We start from the raw sequence: 20,529 nt of genomic DNA, 5'->3' as shown, positions 1-20,529 counted from the left end.
AGTTCTGGCTTCACTTCTGTCCGTTTTCTAACCGAACAGAGGATGGAAGCAGTGAAGGTTCTGCTTTCTGAACCATCTCTGGGTCCAACAGAACAGAATTTGTCACCTTCCTGTCGGCTTCCTGCGGTGAAGAACCTCTGGTTTGGTTTGAGCCTCAGCACTAAAACACTTTTAAAAAGACACTTTGATTTACAGCCTCCTCTTTTCTTCCTCAGCTGCCAGAATGTTTTGGAAGAGATTTTAAGACCTTGGTCTTGACTTTAAAGCCTCTCAGCTTCACATTTATCTGATTTTATCAGTTAAAAGACGAGTTTAGCCTCTTCCATCCTGTTTTAGTTCTTATTGATCGATTGGTTAACCGTCCTTCGAGTTCACCTCATCTTAGATTGTTGTATTGATTTGTTTTCAGTTGATTTTTTTATCTGTAGCTACATGAAGCATCTGTTTGGATAATTATTCTTACATTTATTGCTTTTTGTGTTTTTCTGGAGTTCCTTTGGTGAGATTTTTTCATCTACGACAACATAAATCCGTTTCTTTCAGAAACCCCCGACTTCTCCAGCTTCTGGGACCAAAACCCTCATTTCTGGAAAGAAAAAACAACTTTGCAGACAATTTAAAGCAGATTTTCACAGAAATGAAATGAAGTGGAAGGAGAGAAAACTGCTGGATGACTTACAACATGCAGGGAAGTGGAGTGCACGTGATCTGGAGTTAACCGTGTTGGATTACAGGTGTGAAACTGAACCAGGTAAACCGACCGACCCGCTCCTAAAGAACCAGGCCGGCCCGAACAGAACAGGAAGTCATTCTTTGTTCCCCTCCGGACTCTTTAAATCTGCAGAGTCTGAGACAAACTCAGAAGAAAAACCAGACAGGATGCGGCGGCTGAAGAAGAAGAAACACGACCTCTTCCTTCTGATTGGACGGACGACACGGAGCAGAAGAAGAAGAAGAAGCAGCACGGCGTGTGAAAAGTGCGAAAGTTTTAGCATTCATTAGGAAATGAAAGGAAGTGGAGTTTCTACATGGCTTAAAGCTTCAGAGTTCTCAGCGCTCGCTCGACTCGGGAAACATGGCGATGACTACAACGTGGTGATGAAGAGTAGGTGTGCTAGCCTCCCGCCATCATTCCAGCAGGGCTTTTTGCATAAAATGTAAATCGCCATCATCAACGTCCTGAATTTTTAATTTACCAACAAGCCCCTCCCCCTGCCCTCCCCGTCGATTTAAAATATTTCATCACGAGTGAAAAGATCCCCCATTTTTTAGCTTCTTTTTTTTTCTTCGTCGTGGCGGTTGTCGTCGTCGGTGTGGTTGTAGTTGCTGGACAGAGGGAGCGTTAAAATGGGAGTTCTCCTCCTCCTCCTCCTCCTGTGGGCGGCGCCGCAGGCTACGACGCCTCCCGCTACGACGCCTCCCGCTCTGTGGAGGAGTCCGGCTGCCGCGGCTCCCGGTCCAGACTCCTCGCCCGGCCGCTGTTCAACGTCGGGCTCCGTGACGACTTCAGCAGCTTCTCCTCGAGCTCGTGCAGCGACGGCTCCTTGTACATGCAGACTGCAGGGGGAGGAAGGGGAGACAGGACAAGTGTTACCGCCACGCTTTCCACAGGAAACTGGGAAAGAGCTTCAGGAAGCTGGAGAAGGATTGATCAGGTCACAGGAAAGAAATGAGGCTGATCAGGAAACACAAGACAGTGAATCCATCACATGACGTCACCTCATCTCACAGAACTGGCCTCAGATAACACACAAACACACGCGAACGTGTGCATGAACAGTCATTTATGCAAGTAACACAACATTAGAGCTGTAATAGAACAAATGGCAGATCTTCTGATGTTTGTGGGTGAAAAACCACTGGATAGTGTAGCCCAGGGGTCGGGAACCTTTTGATGACTGCATCTGGCTCGCAGATAAAACTAAATATTCTCACTTGTTTTAATCCATCCATCGATTTTTCATGTCCTGTTCAGGGCTGCAGGAGCAACTGTCCATGATTTTAATTGGATGATACTGGACTACGTTGGCAGCGTAAAACAGGTAAACGCCCCCTTTTGAATCAGTCTGCTCGGTCATTAGCTCAAAGCTAACCCTTCGACCAAGAAGATGGCGAAAAGAAAAAAAGAGTATCGTACATTTCAGGCCGAATGGACTGAAGAATTCGCCTTTGTGGAGAGAGCAAATTCTGCGGTGTGTCTAATTTGCAAAGACAAAATTACATCGATGAAACGGTCGAACGTAAAGCGGCACTTCGACACGCACCATGCTACCTTTGCATCAAAATACCCGGCAGGAGACAGCAGAAAGAAAGCGTGCCGAGAGCTACTGAGCAGGGTACAAGCTAGAGCTACTGAGCAGGGTACAAGCTAGAGCTACTGAGCAGGGTACAAGCTAGAGCTACTGAGCAGGGTACAAGCTAGAGCTACTGAGCAGGGTACAAGCTAGAGCTACTGAGCAGGGTACAAGCTAGAGCTACTGAGCAGGGTACAAGCTAGAGCTACTGAGCAGGGTACAAGCAAGAGCAACTGAGCAGGGTACAAGCTAGAGCTACTGAGCAGGGTACAAGCTAGAGCTACTGAGCAGGGTACAAGCTAGAGCTACTGAGCAGGGTACAAGCCAGAACTACTGAGCAGGGTACAAGCTAGAGCTACTGAGCAGGGTACAAGCTAGAGCTACTGAGCAGGGTACAAGCTAGAGCTACTGAGCAGGGTACAAGCTAGAGCTACTGAGCAGGGTACAAGCTAGAGCTACTGAGCAGGGTACAAGCTAGAGCTACTGAGCAGGGTACAAGCTAGAGCTACTGAGCAGGGTACAAGCTAGAGCTACTGAGCAGGGTACAAGCTAGAGCTACTGAGCAGGGTACAAGCCAGAGCTACTGAGCAGGGTACAAGCCAGAGCTACTGAGCAGGGTACAAGCTAGAGCTACTGAGCAGGGTACAAGCTAGAGCTACTGAGCAGGGTACAAGCTAGAGCTACTGAGCAGGGTACAAGCAGCCAGCAGCAACCCGGCAAGGTGACTATAATTCTGCTAGCTTTGCTGGATCTTTAGCAATAGTGAGGAACGGAAAACCATTCACAGATGGCGAGTATGCTAATAAATAATATGCTAATATATGCTAATATAATATGCTTAATAAATAATATGCTAATATATGCTAATATAATATGCTAATAAATTCAGAGGCTTATTATACTGACATTTAGTTGAATTCACTTTTAAAATATATTATATGGCTCTCATTGAAATAAATTTCCAAATTTTTTGCTTTCATGGCTCTCTTAGTCAAAAAGGTTCCCGACCCCTGGTGTAGTGGTATGATTGCCACCTTCCATGTGGGAGACCTGTTCAAATCCCCAGCATGAAAGGTGCTACCTCCAGTAGGGGTCCTTAGGCAAGACCCCCTTACCCCAGCTGCCTAGCTGTAAGTCGCTTTGGATAAAACATAAACATGAAAAACAGCCTTTTTCACACTGTAAATACACAGAAGGGAGAGTAGGGAGCATCCTCTGGTGATGGTTATTACGGATAAAGATGGAGGAGCTGAAAGCAGAGACAGATCCTCATGTTTCCTGTTAAACCTCCATCTGTGATATTAGAGCTTCACCTTGTCCTCAGACCCATTCACAGTCAGTCAACGCCTCGCTGCTGCTTCAAAAGCTCTGGTAACATCACCCCAGATGAAGTTAGCGATCTCTGCGTTTTAGATTCGGACTACATTATCTCCCCTTTGGATGAAAGTCACAGCTGGTGCACCTGCTTGCAGACACTGTGTTGTTGAAGCTGCTAAAGCAGGGATGTCAAACTCCGGTCCTGGAGGGCCGCTGTCCTGCAGGTTTTAGATGTTTCCCTGCTTCAACACACCTGATTCAGATTAAATGGATCCCTTCAAAAGATTGTTAAGTTCTGCAGCAGCCTGCTAATGAGGCATTGATCTGAATCAGGTGTGTTGAAGCAGGGAAACATCTAAAACCTGCAGGACAGCGGCCCTCCAGGACCGGAGTTTGACATCCCTGTGCTAAAGCAAAGGTCCACAACTAATAATGGATCAACGTAGCTTCTGACCCACAGACTCACACCTCAGATGTTCCAAAGAGATTCAGCTCAAGTGAAGTCAGTGATTAGGGCAGAAATTATGTTAATCTGAGATATATTAATATACTGCAAAAAATATAAAAACTGACAGAATAAGCCCATAAAACTCTATTACTGGAGCTGGGAATGTTTAAAGAAAGCGAAGAGGCACCAAAGCGCTTCCCTGAGGAACCCCACAATCAAAGCTTTCAGACCTGAGACGCTCCTCCTCATCACCTTCGGCTCAGGCCGTGAACTCGCTCCGTCCTGGAGGTGAAACTGAGACCTGAAACATCTGGTGTCCAGGTGTGTGCTGGGGTCTCACCTTCGATGGGTCTGGGGACGAAGTGTGAGCATGGTTTGGTTTTCTTCACTCGGTTCCCCTTCATGATCACCCCGTCCTTGTTGAGGCCCAGGAACCAGGCCCGGCCCGACTCGTGCTGCCGGTACAGCGTGGATGAGTAGATGACGTAGTAGTTCTCAAACACGGACTCCTTAAACTTGCACTCTGATGTGAACACATCCTGAGACAAACACAGACAGTCCAAACATCAGCTTCAGAAAAGCTCCATCAGAGAAAACCGTGTTTTTAATGTAGACTTAAGAAGGATTTATGCAGATTAAACTGCTCGATGCGACTGTTGGATCAGCCTCAGAACTGAGTACTGAGCATCTTTACGGGTCAGTCAGACACCTGCAGCTCATCCAGAACTCATTAAGGCAACAACAAAGTCACCTTAAGAATATATCAAGGCTAAAAGATCTGATGTCTCAGCAGGACCTGGAGAAACCGGTCCATGCATCCATCTTTAGTAGCTTTGATTATTGTAACAGCATCTTTAAAAAGTCAGTCAGACACCTGCAGCTCATCCAGAACTCAGCTGCTGGAGTCCTACTGAGACCAAAGAAGTGGAGCAGCTCAGTCCAGCTGTGAGGTCTTTCCACCGGCTGCCGGTCCATCAGAGGATAGACTTTAAAGTTCTGATGCCGGTCCATCAGAGGATAGACTTTAAAGTTCTGCTGCCGGTCCATCAGAGGATAGACTTTAAGGTTCTGATGCTGGTCCATCAGAGGATAGACTTTAAAGCTCTGATGCCGGTCCATCAGAGGATAGACTTTAAAGTTCTGATGCCGGTCCATCAGAGGATAGACTTTAAGGTTCTGATGCCGGTCCACCAGAGGATAGACTTTAAGGTTCTGATGCTGGTCCATCAGAGGATAGACTTTAAAGTTCTGATGCCGGTCCATCAGAGGATAGACTTTAAGGTTCTGATGCCGGTCCATCAGAGGATAGACTTTAAGGTTCTGATGCTGGTCCATCAGAGGATAGACTTTAAAGTTCTGATGCCGCTCCATCAGAGGATAGACTTTAAAGTTCTGATGCCGGTCCATCAGAGGATAGACTTTAAAGTTCTGATGCCGCTCCATCAGAGGATAGACTTTAAGGTTCTGATGCCGGTCCATCAGAGGATAGACTTTAAAGTTCTGCTGCTGGTCCATCAGAGGATAGACTTTAAAGTTCTGATGCCGGTCCATCAGAGGATAGACTTTAAAGTTCTGATGCTGCTCTATAAAGCTCTGAAGGGTCCAAAATGCATCAGTGACCTCCTGACCCACTGTGAACCTCCCAGACCCCTCAGGTCATCTGGATCCGGTTCTTTATCAGTTCCCAGAGTCAGAACCAGACCTGGAGAAGCTGCATTCAGCTTCTATGCTCCACATGTCTGGAACAAACTCCCAGAAAGCCTCAGATCAGCTGAAACTCTCAGGATTTAAGTCCAGGTAGAAGAAACATCTATTTTCAGCTGCTTTTGAATAAGTTTGAGTTTCATATTTTAACTCCTGATTTTATCTATTGTTCTTATTTCTTTCTTTTGCTTAAATTTTAAATCCTGCTTTTGTATTTTTTATTTCTTCTGTTTTAATGTCTCTGTAAATCACTTAGAATCACTTTGTTGTTGAATTGTTCTATAAAATAAACTTGCCTGGAGTGGGACATCCTGAGGAAATGAATGATTGTGACACAACAAAGAGAAACTGAACTGAATTCGTTGTAAAAGTTGATGAACACAAAGCGAGGCATCATCTGCATATAATGAGATCTTAATTCTTTTATCTGAGCTTAACAAACATGAAATCAGTATTAAAGTTGTGTTTAAACCGGTATCAACACTGGAATCAGACCTGCGTTTTATGAGTTTGGTATAAAACCAAAAAGAATTTATCAAACAAAAAGAAACTTTGGTTCAAGGACTGAAACGTTTCATTTGTTTTTGAGTCCATAAATGTCTCAGTTTAAATCTGAGACTTTATTTAGTAAGACACTCTGAAAACCTCTTAAACGTTAAAATATTCATGAGAGTGCATCTTTTGTAACATCTTTTCCTTTCCCCGACCCGTCCTTCACGGAGAAGCTGTGTCGCCTCGATCTGCTGAACTTTGTTAACAATCTGCAGCCGGTAAAATTTAAGGTTCAGCACATTGCACTGCAGGTATAACAGGTGAGTGTGTGTGTGAGTGTGTGTGAGAGTGTGTGTGTGTGTGTGTCTGTGTGTGTGTGTGTGTGTGAGTCTGTGTGTGAGTGTGTGTGTGTGTGTGTGTGTGAGTGTGTGTGTGTGTGTGTCTGTGCACCCTCTGGATGGACCAGGTGGTCGAGCCGAGTCAATCAGAGCAGAACTGCTCCCCCTCAGCACACCGACATCAGCGACTTTAAATGTTATTCAGTCAAAAATGTTATTTTTCTGCAGAGTTTGAATCTTTAGAAGTTAAGTTAAGTAATCATTTTATCGCTGCCACTAACTGAGAGGTTTAAGGATCTCCAGCAACAGTAAAGCATCAGCTATGGTGGAGGATGGAAACCAGGCTGCAGTTAAGGGACGAGAACGATTCAATGAGACCGAACAAAACATGAAACCCAACAAAAGTCCAATCAAATATCCAACTGAGGAGCTGCACCTGAACCCAAGCTGGGGGAAAACAACCTCCAGCAAAGGCAAAGCAAACCTTTGTTCACAGTCCTTAACCTTTACAAATGGTGGCCATGCTGACACTATTTTATAGATGTTTTACTGAGTCACTTTCATCCATTTGCTGGGTGTCATGACACGATGACCTCTGACCTGGAGTCGGCTCCATCTTAAACTTCCTCTTACTGCTATCCTTCATCTGAATAAGCTGCAGCAAGTTGTGCAAATATCTATTCCATTAACTCTATCTGGTGTTTTTAAGCATTTTCTCTCTTTTCTCCTTTTTATTTTCTTACCATATCTGTGGGAATATTGTTCAGTGTCTGTTTCTGCCTGCTATAATAACTGCAAAACAAATCCACTTAGCCTATTTAAACCCACCATTTTGTAGTATTTAATCACATTCAGCCTGTTTAACTTTTAAGAGATTGAGCTGAAAGCCTTTTCTTTGTTTTCATGTTTATTTCATGTTTATTTATTATTTATTGGCAGAATGTTCTCAGATTATCTGACACTGTTTCAGCTTCGTGTGAAGAAGTGAAAAAACTCCTAAAAACTGATGCACTGAAGGTCAGGTTTATAGAACGTGTGATCGTCTGCATAGAATCAGCTTTTATTTAGAATTTGAGGTTAAATTTGGTGGCAAAGGAGTGTTGGATGGAACAGGAAAGCAGCCAAAAGCTTATTTTCTAAAGTCGACGCCACAAAAAAAAGAGCAGCATGATTATTAATCCATCTGCAAAGCTGCAGCAAAGGCTCCATCATAGATGCTAAAGCTAAAAATGGACATAATTGACAAAAATAACCAATTAAGCTCATCTGGAATTAAGTAGCCTGTGAGTTATTTATGCTCTCACACTGAAAACAGATGATTAAACCTCATTCTTTACATCAGTCGTGATGTTTCCCATCCTGGGATTAGCTTAAAGCAACGAGAAATGCTGCTGTTTCCTTCCTTTAAATCATCACCGTTTGGATCTCTGACCTGTTACAAGTTAAATGTGATTTTATCTCCGTGTCTTACAGGGAAAATGAGCTGCAGGAATCTTCCTCCTCTCAGAGAAAACACACTGATGCATCTCCTCATCTCTCACGCTTTGCACAAACAAGTGAAGAATTGCATTTTAAAGTTTTATGGAAGGAGCACAAATAAATGATGGATGATGGAGAATCTCTCTGAGGTAAAGCAGCAACATATCTGCAGCTGAAGGTTGTGTTCTGCTCAGGCTGATCAGGCCTCGGGATTTCAGTGGAAATGTGTCTCAAAGGCGGGAGAATTTGATCCGTCGGACAATATGACAGAAATAGGATGTAAGAAAAAAAACAAATTCTTTTAAAGGTAACATATTAAGTCCTTTTATGCTCTTTTTAACAATTTGGCCCAGGTCTTATAGAGATGTTTGAGGCAGATTTAAGATTAAAATATCTTAGTCTCAGCCCTGTTTTAACACCTCTTTTATCAGGCTGTTTTCTGGGGGGAGACTTTGTAAGTTAGGAGTGAGCTGTAAGTTAGCTGTAAGTTAGCTATAAGTTAGCAGTGAGCTGTAAGTTAGCAGTGAGCTGTAAGTTAGCTGTAAGTTAGCAGTGAGCTGTAAGTTATCAGTGAGCTGTAAGTTATCAGTGAGCTGTAAGTTAGCAGTGAGCTGTAAGTTAGCAGTTAGCTGTAAGTTAGCAGTGAGCTGTAAGTTATCAGTGAGCTGTAAGTTAGCAGTGAGCTGTAAGTTAGCAGTGAGCTGTAAGTTAGCAGTTAGCTGTAAGTTAGCAGTTAGCTGTAAGTTAGCAGTGAGCTGTAAGTTATCAGTGAGCTGTAAGTTAGCAGTTAGCTGTAAGTTAGCAGTTAGCTGTAAGTTATCAGTTAGCTGTAAGTTAGCCGTTAGCTGTAAGTTATCAGTGAGCTGTAAGTTAGCAGTTAGCTGTAAGTTAGCAGTTAGCTGTAAGTTAGCTGTAAGTTAGCAGCAGATGCTAGCAAACGATGCTTTCTCATCCACAGTAATGGACCAAGCCGGAGATGTAGACAGCATAGCTCGTAGTAATGCATGTGAACCGTTAATTACTGCGATAAAAGCACGAAACCAGCTAACTGACTGAATTATGTTGGAAGGTTCACATGAACAATGTGATTCTAACGCTAACTCCTGAACAGTGTGGATCAGATCACTGAAGCTTCGGTTGTTGTGTTTCCATCACACGAGGCTCTTCAGACTTTTATCAACCCTGATCCATCAGAAACATTTTATAAGCAGTCGTTCTATCTTTAGAGTCTTTGATCTATTTCTGCTGCATAAAAGCAGTTTTTACAGGCTGCTGCTGAGATATACTCTTATTGTTATCTCTATATAATTCATTCTTTATTTATTGCTTATCATTTATTTATCTCAGTTCCCAAAACCATTAAAAGTGTCATTAAGAGGAAGCTTCTGCATCAGATTCTAAATACAGTGAAGGCTGAAGATCATTTATCTGTCCTTGTTTTAGTAAAATAAAGCTTCAAACTCAAACAGATGCATGTTTTAGTAAAATAAAACTCAAACAGATGCATGTTTTTGTTAAATAAAACTCAAACAGATGCATGTTTTAGTAAAATAAAACTCAAACAGATGCATGTTTTTGTAAAATAAAACTCAAACAGATGCATGTTTTTGTTAAATAAAACTCAAACAGATGCATGTTTTTGTAAAATAAAACTCAAACAGATGCATGTTTTTGTTAAATAAAACTCAAACAGATGCTTGTTTTTGTTAAATAAAACTCAAACAGATGCATGTTTTTGTAAAATAAAACTCAAACAGATGCTTGGTTTTGTAAAATAAAACTCAAACAGATGCATGTTTTTGTTAAATAAAACTCAAACAGATGCTTGTTTTAGTAAAATAAAACTCAAACAGATGCTTGTTTTTGTTAAATAAAACTCAAACAGATGCTTGTTTTAGTAAAATAAAACTCAAACAGATGCATGTTTTTGTTAAATAAAACTCAAACAGATGCTTGTTTTAGTAAAATAAAACTCAAACAGATGCATGTTTTTGTTAAATAAAACTCAAACAGATGCATGTTTTTGTTAAATAAAACTCAAACAGATGCTTGTTTTAGTAAAATAAAACTCAAACAGATGCATGTTTTTGTTAAATAAAACTCAAACAGATGCTTGTTTTAGTAAAATAAAACTCAAACAGATGCATGTTTTTGTTAAATAAAACTCAAACAGATGCATGTTTTTGTAAAATAAAACTCAAACAGATGCTTGTTTTTGTAAAATAAAACTCAAACAGATGCATGTTTTTGTTAAATAAAACTCAAACAGATGCTTGGTTTTGTAAAATAAAACTCAAACAGATGCATGTTTTTGTCAAATAAAACTCAAACAGATGCATGTTTCTGTAAAATAAAACTCAAACAGATGCATGTTTTATGTTTTTGTTAAATAAAACTCAAACAGATGCATGTTTTTGTAAAATAAAACTCAAACAGATGCATGTTTTTGTTAAATAAAACTCAAACAGATGCATGTTTTGTTAAATAAAACTCAAACAGATGCTTGTTTTTGTAAAATAAAACTCAAACAGATGCATGTTTTTGTTAAATAAAACTCAAACAGATGCTTGGTTTTGTAAAATAAAACTCAAACAGATGCATGTTTCTGTAAAATAAAACTCAAACAGATGCATGTTTTTGTTAAATAAAACTCAAACAGATGCATGTTTTATGTTTTTGTTAAATAAAACTCAAACAGATGCATGTTTTATGTTTTTGTTAAATAAAACTCAAACAGATGCATGTTTTTGTAAAATAAAACTCAAACAGATGCATGTTTTTGTAAAATAAAACTCAAACAGATGCTTGTTTTTGTTAAATAAAACTCAAACAGATGCTTGTTTTTGTTAAATAAAACTCAAACAGATGCATGTTTCTGTAAAATAAAACTCAAACAGATGCATGTTTTATGTTTTTGTAAAATAAAACTCAAACAGATGCATGTTTTTGTAAAATAAAACTCAAACAGATGCTTGTTTTTGTTAAATAAAACTCAAACAGATGCTTGTTTTTGTTAAATAAAACTCAAACAGATGCATGTTTTTGTAAAATAAAACTCAAACAGATGCTTGTTTTTGTTAAATAAAACTCAAACAGATGCATGTTTTATGTTTTTGTTGCATTTTAAACCCCTGCAGGATGTTTTCTGTGAATTCTGCAGGCTTTCCTCGTCAGATCTGCATCAGACTGAGCTGCAAACAGGTCAGTGTCCAGGTGACAGTTTCTTACTGATGTGTAGAGGAATCCCTCCGCGTTCATGGCCACGTAGAGCGTCGCCTTCACTCCCTGGATGGCCACGACCCTCAAACCCACCGGGATCAGGTTAAACAGAGCTGGAGGGGACAGAAAGGGAGAGGTGAATGACAGCCACATGGCGTCTGCTGGATCTGTAACGGTGGTTAAGATCCTCCGCAGCCCGCTGATAAAAGCAGAGAAGAAGAATAAAAGAGAGAGGGAGGGACCGAGTGATGAGAGGTGATTTAATCCTCGGGGACAGAGAGCTGCAGTGATGAGGAGGAGGAGGAGGAGGAAGAGGCCTGTGGCGATGCTGCTGTTAATCCTCCTTTATTTAACTCAGATGATCTGAGAGAAAACCAAAACATCTCCTCCTCCTCCTCCTCTTGTCCTCTTTACTGCTTCTGGTTTTCAGCAGCTGAAAACTGTTGTTCCACTCGGCCTCAGTCACACATCTGAATCTGACATCCTGCAGATCGTGCTGCTCTGACAGCGAGTTCAAGCCTTTCAGCGTGTAAAAAACTCTAAACTCGCTCTTTTTTTCAGATGTTCTTCTCCCAGACACATTTAACTTCACATCCAGATGTTCAGACTCAAAACAGCTGCGATACCAGCTGGAACCAAAGCTGCAGAGTCGGGAAACAGCTGATTGAAGAGAAAATGAAGAGAATTAAGAGTTCAGGAGTGCTGACAGGAAACAGGTATCAAGAAGGAAAGTAACTGACTGAAAAGAGAGTCCAGCAAGACTGAAACAAGCAGCATGACATGGTTAAAGGAGGGAGTCTAAATATATACAAAAAGAATGAAAGAACATATCAGTCAGTTTATTTAGCTTCTACACGTCCTGATCCAGAGTCCTGGTCCAGCCCTAATTCCTTTCTGACTTTCTTTAATCTTTAAAGTGTCCTGATCAACAGTTCTGCAGCTTTCAGAGTTTTTCTTTGGACATTTTCTGCTTCTTCCCTCATCTTCAGTCCTTGTTCCTGAGCATTTTCAGTGTTTTTTCTCTGTTCAGCCACTGAACTCTGAGCTATGAACCCTTCAGGCAGAAAAAAGGCTCCTAACTCAAGGGATGAACCAGTGTTGTGTCGACACAGAACAGACAACTTAGCAAAGAAGCCATTTTAAACTGGATCTTTAGGCACTTTGTTACCAGCAGCCTGTCACAAAGACACATCATTTGTTCCCATTTCTTTAGCTGCATCTATGAAAAACAGCAAAGAAAACACAGTTTGACAGACAGAAAATAGGATTTCTGCAGCAACAAGGTGATTCCCAAAGAGCTATTAGCTGAAAACTTGGCATATCTCAGCATGGTGTGCAGTGTGTCCTTAAAACATTTGAGGAAACTGGACAAGTGGAGGACAAAAGAAGAAGTGTCAGGCCTAAAAAACTATCTCCAGCAGATGAACAGGATCTGAAAGTGATGTCCTTAAGAAAGAGGAAAAAATCCAGCTGTGACCTGACAGGACCTGAGAGATGCATCTGGACCTTCAGCTGATCCATCTACTGTTGGCCCAAGCCTCATCAGAAATGGTCTCCATGGAAGGGTGGCTGTCAAGAAGCCGTTCTTAAGGAAGGGAAACAGGGAGAAAAGGCTGAGCTGTGCCAAATGACACAAGAAGTGGACTGAAAATCAGTGGCAACAGGTCTTATGGAGGGATGAATCCTCCCCAGAGCCCGGACCTCAACATTATTGAAGCAGTGTGGGATCATCTGACAGAGAACGGAACAAAAGGCAGCCCACATCCAAAGAAGAGCTTTGGGATGTCCTTCAAGAAGCCTGGAGAACTATTCCTGAAGACTCCTTAAAGAAATGACAGAAAGCTGGTCTCAGAGGGTTCAGGCTGTGTTGGAGAATAAAGGAGCTCAGAGCAGAGATTCACTTTAAAGCTGCTGAGAACTGAGAAAAACTCTGTTTCTGCCTCAGATTCTGGGTTTATGTTCATGTTTTATCATGTTTCAGTGAATCTCTGCAGCTGCTTCCTGTTTCTATGGAGTTATGTGAAGAAATGAAGCTGATCGGGACTCTTTTCTGTGTACAATCTGTCTGGAAATGAGTGCAGGGACAGCAGGTTTGACCCCTTTAACATTCTAACAGTTTGTGGGACTCACTGTAGTCGCTGTTCTCGTCTTTGCATCCACTGATGGCTCCGTCCGGCTGCATCTGCAGGAAGAAGCCCTGCTCACTGAAGAGACGCGTCACGATGCCCTTCAGCTGCGGCTCTGCAACACAAACAGACAGACGTGAGCCGGCGTTCCTGAACCACAGACGCCACCGACAGGCCCCTCCCTCCCTCTTACGGCTGTTAAAAGCGTCTGGAGTCTAAATAAAAGCAGGAAAAACAGGCAGAAACTGCAGTGTGTGAAACACCAAACCGCCTCATCCAGACACAGTTTGTGGTTAAAATGCCACCCGAGCTGCTTTCTGTCCATCAGAGCCAAACCCCGAGGCCTCGGGTCACTTATCGGCTGGATATGAGTCAGCTGAAGGATGTAAACACGCCGGAGGCTGAACACAGGAAGTGGGCCAGAAGGACTCATCTCTGGCAGAAATAGACCACAAGACAGAGCGGCTAATGTGGAGCAGGCTGCTGCGCTACTTATGAGCCACATGGTCCGGAAACACTCAACCGAGGCAAAGCTTCACCTTTAACCTCGACTCAGGGGCTGTCAGCGTTTATTCTTTGTGTTTCATGCCATCAAGGGAAAAGAGAACAGAGGAAAACATGGTTCCACCTGCAGAAACTTTTCATCTTTACTTTGCATTACTAAACATAAGAAAGATCAGACCCTAACCCAACATGCCCCCCAGCTCCTGCTGCAGGCCATGGTCATCTCCCACCTTCACTACAGCAACGCTCTCCTAACTGGTCTCCTAACTGGTCTCCTAACTGGTTTCCTAACTGGTCTCCTAACTGGTCTCCTAACTGGTCTCCTAACTGGTTTCCTAACTGGTCTCCTAACTGGTTTCCTAACTGGTCTCCTAACTGGTTTCCTAACTGGTCTCCTAACTGGTCTCCTAACTGGTCTCCTAACTGGTTTCCTAACTGGTCTCCTAACTGGTTTCCTAACTGGTCTCCTAACTGGTCTCCTAACTGGTCTCCTAACTGGTTTCCTAACTGGTCTCCTAACTGGTTTCCTAACTGGTCTCCTAACTGGTCTCCAGCCTGTGAAACCTCTGCAGATGGTCCAGAACGCGGCGGTGCGTCTGGTCTTGGATCAGCCTAAAAGAACCCGTCCCCCCTCTGTTCATTGAGCTCCTCTGGCTGCCCTTAGCCGCCTGCATCAGATCCAAGTCCCTGATGTTAGCTACAAAGAGCTTAATGGAACGGCTCCATCTACTTGAATGCTCTTGCAAAGGCTTCTGTCCCAACTGGGTCCCTCCGTTGGTCCCAGGATTGTCGTCTAGCAGCTCCTACACCACGCCTAAGACAATCCAAACTCTGTTCATGTGTCGTCCCACGATGGTGGAATGACCTACCGAGCGCTACCAGAACAGGGGCGTCCCTGTCTATCTTCAAGAAGCTCCTGAAAACCCAGCTCTTCAGAGAGCATCTCCTATCCCAGCACTTACCTTGTACTTCCCTCCCCCCTCTATCTCTGCACTTTATCTTTCTGCTCTTCCTTCTATGCCTGCACCCTATCTCTACTCTGTCCCCTCTGACAGAGTCGGACTCCTGGGTTCCTTCTATGTAGCTTATTGTTAGCTTTTTGTTAGCTTTTTATAAAGCTGTTATAGCTTCATTTGTAAGTCTCTTTGGATAAAAGCGTCTGATAAATACAGAAACATATTTGCCTTAAATGTACACATTGGCTCTAAGAATAGCTGTTTTCCAACCGTTGTTGTCATCGTCTCTGGGTTTTCTGATCTCTGTTTTGGGGTTTGGTCCTCGTGTCCCTCAACGCTGGCCCTGGGGGCCACTGCCTTCCTCGCAGTATGTTAGAGGCGCCCTGCTTCAACACACCTGACTCAAATGAATGGGTCATTAAAGGGGCCTGCAGAGGCCGTTTGGGGCTGCAGTTAAGAAACACTTTCTCCTGATTATTCTTTTAATCCTGAGGTTTTTCTTTGTCCTCTGCCACATTGGTGTCTTTCTAAGCTTCTGTTCTTGTCCCTTCATGTTGGATTGTGTAACTTGAATACATAAACATAAAAGAAGCTTCCAAACCTCAGCTATTGTCTAACTTCCCTCTTCTATGATCGCTACTTTACCCTCAAACGCTGTCAGATTGAACCTTTGCCTTCACACAGTCATAAACCTGTGTATTCATCTGATTAAAAGTCTGACTTTAACTCTTTCCTCGGACAGGAAGCCTCTGTGAGCTGCAGCCGCTGATCCAGAGGCCTTTTCTGCGGTGAGAGCTATATTTATGAGTGTGTGTCAGTGTTTGAGGGGAGCTGTGAGTTCTCACTTCTGTGGGGAGGCAAACACCTCATCACAAGCTGAGCCGTGACGAGGCAAACAGAGCTGTGAAAACTGAGCCTCATGCACCAGAACAGGCCCCATCGGAGCCCCATCCCTGCTCTTAAGTGCAGAAGTTACTGGCTCTATCACCTCTCAGATCAGGTGTTTCCAGCCTCTTTAGAGGAATTCACTATTTATGAAATGAACCAGTATTAAGTCTGGTGTTCGGTTTCTTTACGGGACTGAAACGACCTTTTTAAGAGTTTTTATTGATCTTTTAACTGTTGATTCAGGAAACTTTTTAGTGCTTTCAGATTTAACGGCTGCTTTCATCCGATCGACCACTCGATTGGGCGTTAAGGAGCACTGTCCTTCATCGGTTCAGCTCTTATCGGCCTGAGAGGAGCTGTGGGGTACCTCCAGGATCCAGTTTGGGCCCCTTGCTGTTTTCCCTTCTCATGCCACTCTTGGGGACAGTTTTCCAGATGATAGCCAAACATATCTGCTGATTAAAACCAGAGGCTTGGATTCATCTTAAACTGAAAGGCTGAACTCTCTGAATCTAAAAGAAAGAAACCTTCAGATGATGTGAAAGACCCTTTGGGGTCGTTTAATAATCCGCTGCCGGTCCCAAACTATGGAACGAGGCCCCTTCACTGTCCATCTTTAAAACTCGTCTTAAAACTCATTTTTACTCCCTGTCTTTTAACCCAGCATGAGACTCTGTTTCTGCTTCATTGTTTTCATTGTTCTTATGTTTTATGTCTTATACTTTGAGTTGTTATTCCTGTACAGCACTTTGTTTCAACCACAGCTGTTTTTAAAGGGTTTTATAAATAAAGTTGAGTTGAGAATAAACTCTTGGGTGTGATTTTTGACAGAATTTGAATTTGATAAACAGATCAGTTCTGCTTTATACGGCTGCATCGTTTTAATTCCCTGAATGTTGGTCAGCTGGTGTTGAAGAAGCTGCAGCTGGAGTTGGAGAAGCTGCAGCTGGTGTTGGAGAAGCTGCAGCTGGTGTTGGAGAAGCTGCAGCTGGAGTTGAAGAAGCTGCAGCTGGTGTTGGAGAAGCTGCAGCTGGAGTTGAAGAAGCTGCAGCTGGTGTTGGAGAAGCTGCAGCTGGTGTTGGAGAAGCTGCAGCTGGAGTTGAAGAAGCTGCAGCTGGAGTTGAAGAAGCTGCAGCTGGTGTTGAAGAAGCTGCAGCTGGTGTTGGAGAAGCTGCAGCTGGTGTTGGAGAAGCTGCAGCTGGTGTTGGAGAAGCTGCAGCTGGAGTTGAAGAAGCTGCAGCTGGTGTTGAAGAAGCTGCGGCTGATGTTGAAGAAGCTGCAGCTGATGTTGGAGAAGCTGCAGCTGGTGTTGGAGAAGCTGCAGCTGGTGTTGGAGAAGCTGCAGCTGGTGTTGGAGAAGCTGCAGCTGGTGTTGAAGAAGCTGCAGCTGGTGTTGAAGAAGCTGCAGCTGGTGTTGGAGAAGCTGCAGCTGGAGTTGAAGAAGCTGCAGCTGGAGTTGGAGAAGCTGCAGCTGGTGTTGATGAAGCTGCAGCTGAAGTTGAAGAAGCTGCAGCTGGTGTTGAAGAAGCTGCAGCTGGTGTTGGAGAAGCTGCAGCTGGTGTTGGAGAAGCTGCAGCTGGTGTTGGAGAAGCTGCAGCTGATGTTGGAGAAGCTGCAGCTGATGTTGGAGAAGCTGCAGCTGGTGTTGAAGAAGCTGCAGCTGGAGTTGAAGAAGCTGCAGCTGGAGTTGGAGAAGCTGCAGCTGGTGTTGATGAAGCTGCAGCTGAAGTTGAAGAAGCTGCAGCTGGTGTTGAAGAAGCTGCAGCTGGTGTTGGAGAAGCTGCAGCTGGTGTTGGAGAAGCTGCAGCTGGTGTTGGAGAAGCTGCAGCTGATGTTGAAGAAGCTGCAGCTGGTGTTGAAGAAGCTGCAGCTGATGTTGGAGAAGCTGCAGCTGGTGTTGGAGAAGCTGCAGCTGGTGTTGGAGAAGCTGCAGCTGGTGTTGGAGAAGCTGTAGCTGGAGTTTAAGAAGCTGCAGCTGGTGTTGGAGAAGCTGCAGCTGGAGTTGAAGAAGCTGCAGCTGGAGTTGGAGAAGCTGCAGCTGGAGTTGAAGAAGCTGCAGCTGGAGTTGAAGAAGCTGCAGCTGGAGTTGGAGAAGCTGCAGCTGGTGTTGAAGAAGCTGTAGCTGGAGTTTAAGAAGCTGCAGCTGGTGTTGGAGAAGCTGCAGCTGGTGTTGAAGAAGCTGCAGCTGGAGTTGGAGAAGCTGCAGCTGGTGTTGAAGAAGCTGCAGCTGGTGTTGAAGAAGCTGCAGCTGATGTTGAAGAAGCTGCAGCTGATGTTGAAGAAGCTGCAGCTGGAGTTGAAGAAGCTGCGGCTGGAGTTGAAGAAGCTGCGGCTGGAGTTGAACAAGCTGCGGCTGGAGTTGAAGAAGCTGCAGCTGGAGTTGGAGAAGCTGCAGCTGGTGTTGAAGAAGCTGCAGCTGGTGTTAAAGAAGCTGCAGCTGATGTTGAAGAAGCTGCAGCTGGAGTTGAAGAAGCTGCAGCTGAAGTTGAAGAAGCTGCAGCTGGTGTTGAAGAAGCTGCAGCTGGTGTTGGAGAAGCTGCAGCTGGTGTTGGAGAAGCTGCAGCTGGTGTTGGAGAAGCTGCAGCTGATGTTGGAGAAGCTGCAGCTGATGTTGGAGAAGCTGCAGCTGGTGTTGGAGAAGCTGCAGCTGGTGTTGGAGAAGCTGCAGCTGGTGTTGGAGAAGCTGCAGCTGATGTTGGAGAAGCTGCAGCTGGTGTTGGAGAAGCTGCAGCTGGTGTTGAAGAAGCTGCAGCTGGAGTTGAAGAAGCTGCAGCTGGAGTTGGAGAAGCTGCAGCTGGTGTTGATGAAGCTGCAGCTGAAGTTGAAGAAGCTGCAGCTGGTGTTGAAGAAGCTGCAGCTGGTGTTGGAGAAGCTGCAGCTGGTGTTGGAGAAGCTGCAGCTGGTGTTGGAGAAGCTGCAGCTGATGTTGAAGAAGCTGCAGCTGGTGTTGAAGAAGCTGCAGCTGATGTTGGAGAAGCTGCAGCTGGTGTTGGAGAAGCTGCAGCTGGTGTTGGAGAAGCTGCAGCTGGTGTTGGAGAAGCTGTAGCTGGAGTTTAAGAAGCTGCAGCTGGTGTTGGAGAAGCTGCAGCTGGAGTTGAAGAAGCTGCAGCTGGAGTTGGAGAAGCTGCAGCTGGAGTTGAAGAAGCTGCAGCTGGAGTTGAAGAAGCTGCAGCTGGAGTTGGAGAAGCTGCAGCTGGTGTTGAAGAAGCTGTAGCTGGAGTTTAAGAAGCTGCAGCTGGTGTTGGAGAAGCTGCAGCTGGTGTTGAAGAAGCTGCAGCTGGTGTTGAAGAAGCTGCAGCTGATGTTGAAGAAGCTGCAGCTGATGTTGAAGAAGCTGCAGCTGGAGTTGAAGAAGCTGCGGCTGGAGTTGAAGAAGCTGCAGCTGGAGTTGGAGAAGCTGCAGCTGGAGTTGAAGAAGCTGCAGCTGGAGTTGAAGAAGCTGCAGCTGGAGTTGGAGAAGCTGCAGCTGGTGTTGAAGAAGCTGTAGCTGGAGTTTAAGAAGCTGCAGCTGGTGTTGGAGAAGCTGCAGCTGGTGTTGAAGAAGCTGTAGCTGGAGTTTAAGAAGCTGCAGCTGGTGTTGGAGAAGCTGCAGCTGGAGTTGAAGAAGCTGCAGCTGGAGTTGGAGAAGCTGCAGCTGGAGTTGAAGAAGCTGCAGCTGGAGTTGAAGAAGCTGCAGCTGGAGTTGGAGAAGCTGCAGCTGGTGTTGAAGAAGCTGTAGCTGGAGTTTAAGAAGCTGCAGCTGGTGTTGGAGAAGCTGCAGCTGGTGTTGAAGAAGCTGCAGCTGGTGTTGAAGAAGCTGCAGCTGATGTTGAAGAAGCTGCAGCTGATGTTGAAGAAGCTGCAGCTGGAGTTGAAGAAGCTGCGGCTGGAGTTGAAGAAGCTGCGGCTGGAGTTGAACAAGCTGCGGCTGGAGTTGAAGAAGCTGCAGCTGGAGTTGGAGAAGCTGCAGCTGGTGTTGAAGAAGCTGCAGCTGGTGTTAAAGAAGCTGCAGCTGGTGTTGGAGAAGCAGTAGCTGGTGTTGAAGAAGCTGCAGCTGGAGTTGAAGAAGCTGCAGCTGATGTTGAAGAAGCTGCAGCTGATGTTGAAGAAGCTGCAGCTGGAGTTGAAGAAGCTGCAGCTGGTGTTGGAGAAGCTGCAGCTGGAGTTGAAGAAGCTGCAGCTGGAGTTGAAGAAGCTGCAGCTGGAGTTGAAGAAGCTGCAGCTGGTGTTAAAGAAGCTGCAGCTGGTGTTGGAGAAGCAGTAGCTGGTGTTGAAGAAGCTGCAGCTGGAGTTGAAGAAGCTGCAGCTGGTGTTGAAGAAGCTGCAGCTGGTGTTGATGAAGCTGCAGCTGATGTTGAAGAAGCTGCAGCTGGTGTTGAAGAAGCTGCAGCTTCTCTTGCACTTTCTTCAACTCCAAATGATGCTCACCAGCTGCAGAGCTTCCCAGAAAGTGAATCTTTTAGAGAAGTAAAACAAGTCTCTGCATGGCAAACTGTTAAGGAGCTGATCAAGCAGAAGAGCTGCATCCCAGCTCCTTTAAGAAGCCGTTAGTTGCTTTGCCAAGAAAACAGGAAGCGGGGGGGGGGTCGACTCACGCAGCTCATAAATGTGTAAATGTCGAGCACGCTGCTCCGGCTCTATGGGATGGGACGGCGGGGATTCATTAGCTCGACTTCAGGTCAACTTTTATCTGCGGCAGGATGCTAAAAGGTTTTTCTTTAAGACGTGAAAGGTCTCCAAAGGGAAACGCAGGAGTTACACTCTGCCTTTTTCTTTCCTAAAAGC

At 44.5% G+C, this 20,529-nt stretch overlaps 1 protein-coding gene across 2 annotated transcripts in view; it reads right to left on the bottom strand.

The window, feature by feature from the left end:
• Positions 1-216: 216 nt before the first annotated feature.
• The window catches only part of LOC140313875 (fibroblast growth factor 12-like), a 54,888-nt gene continuing 34,575 nt past the window's right edge, over positions 217-20,529 (bottom strand). For both annotated transcript variants that reach the window (XM_072391856.1, XM_072391855.1), the window contains exons 2-5: positions 13,422-13,532; positions 11,301-11,404; positions 4,400-4,598; positions 217-1,557 (exon numbers count right to left, since the gene is read on the bottom strand). In XM_072391856.1, the coding sequence (XP_072247957.1) occupies positions 1,409-1,557; positions 4,400-4,598; positions 11,301-11,404; positions 13,422-13,532 (563 nt within the window). In that variant the 3' untranslated portion in view covers positions 217-1,408. The remainder of the gene's footprint in view (positions 1,558-4,399; positions 4,599-11,300; positions 11,405-13,421; positions 13,533-20,529) is intronic.

Source organism: Leuresthes tenuis, unplaced genomic scaffold, assembly GCF_036924035.1.
Source record: "Leuresthes tenuis unplaced genomic scaffold, fLeuTen1.0.hap1 SCAF_9, whole genome shotgun sequence".
NCBI classification, from domain to species: Eukaryota; Metazoa; Chordata; class Actinopteri; order Atheriniformes; family Atherinopsidae; genus Leuresthes; species Leuresthes tenuis.
The sequence above is the reverse complement of the archived record's forward strand: the minus strand, read 5'-3'. Positions and strand labels throughout refer to the sequence as shown.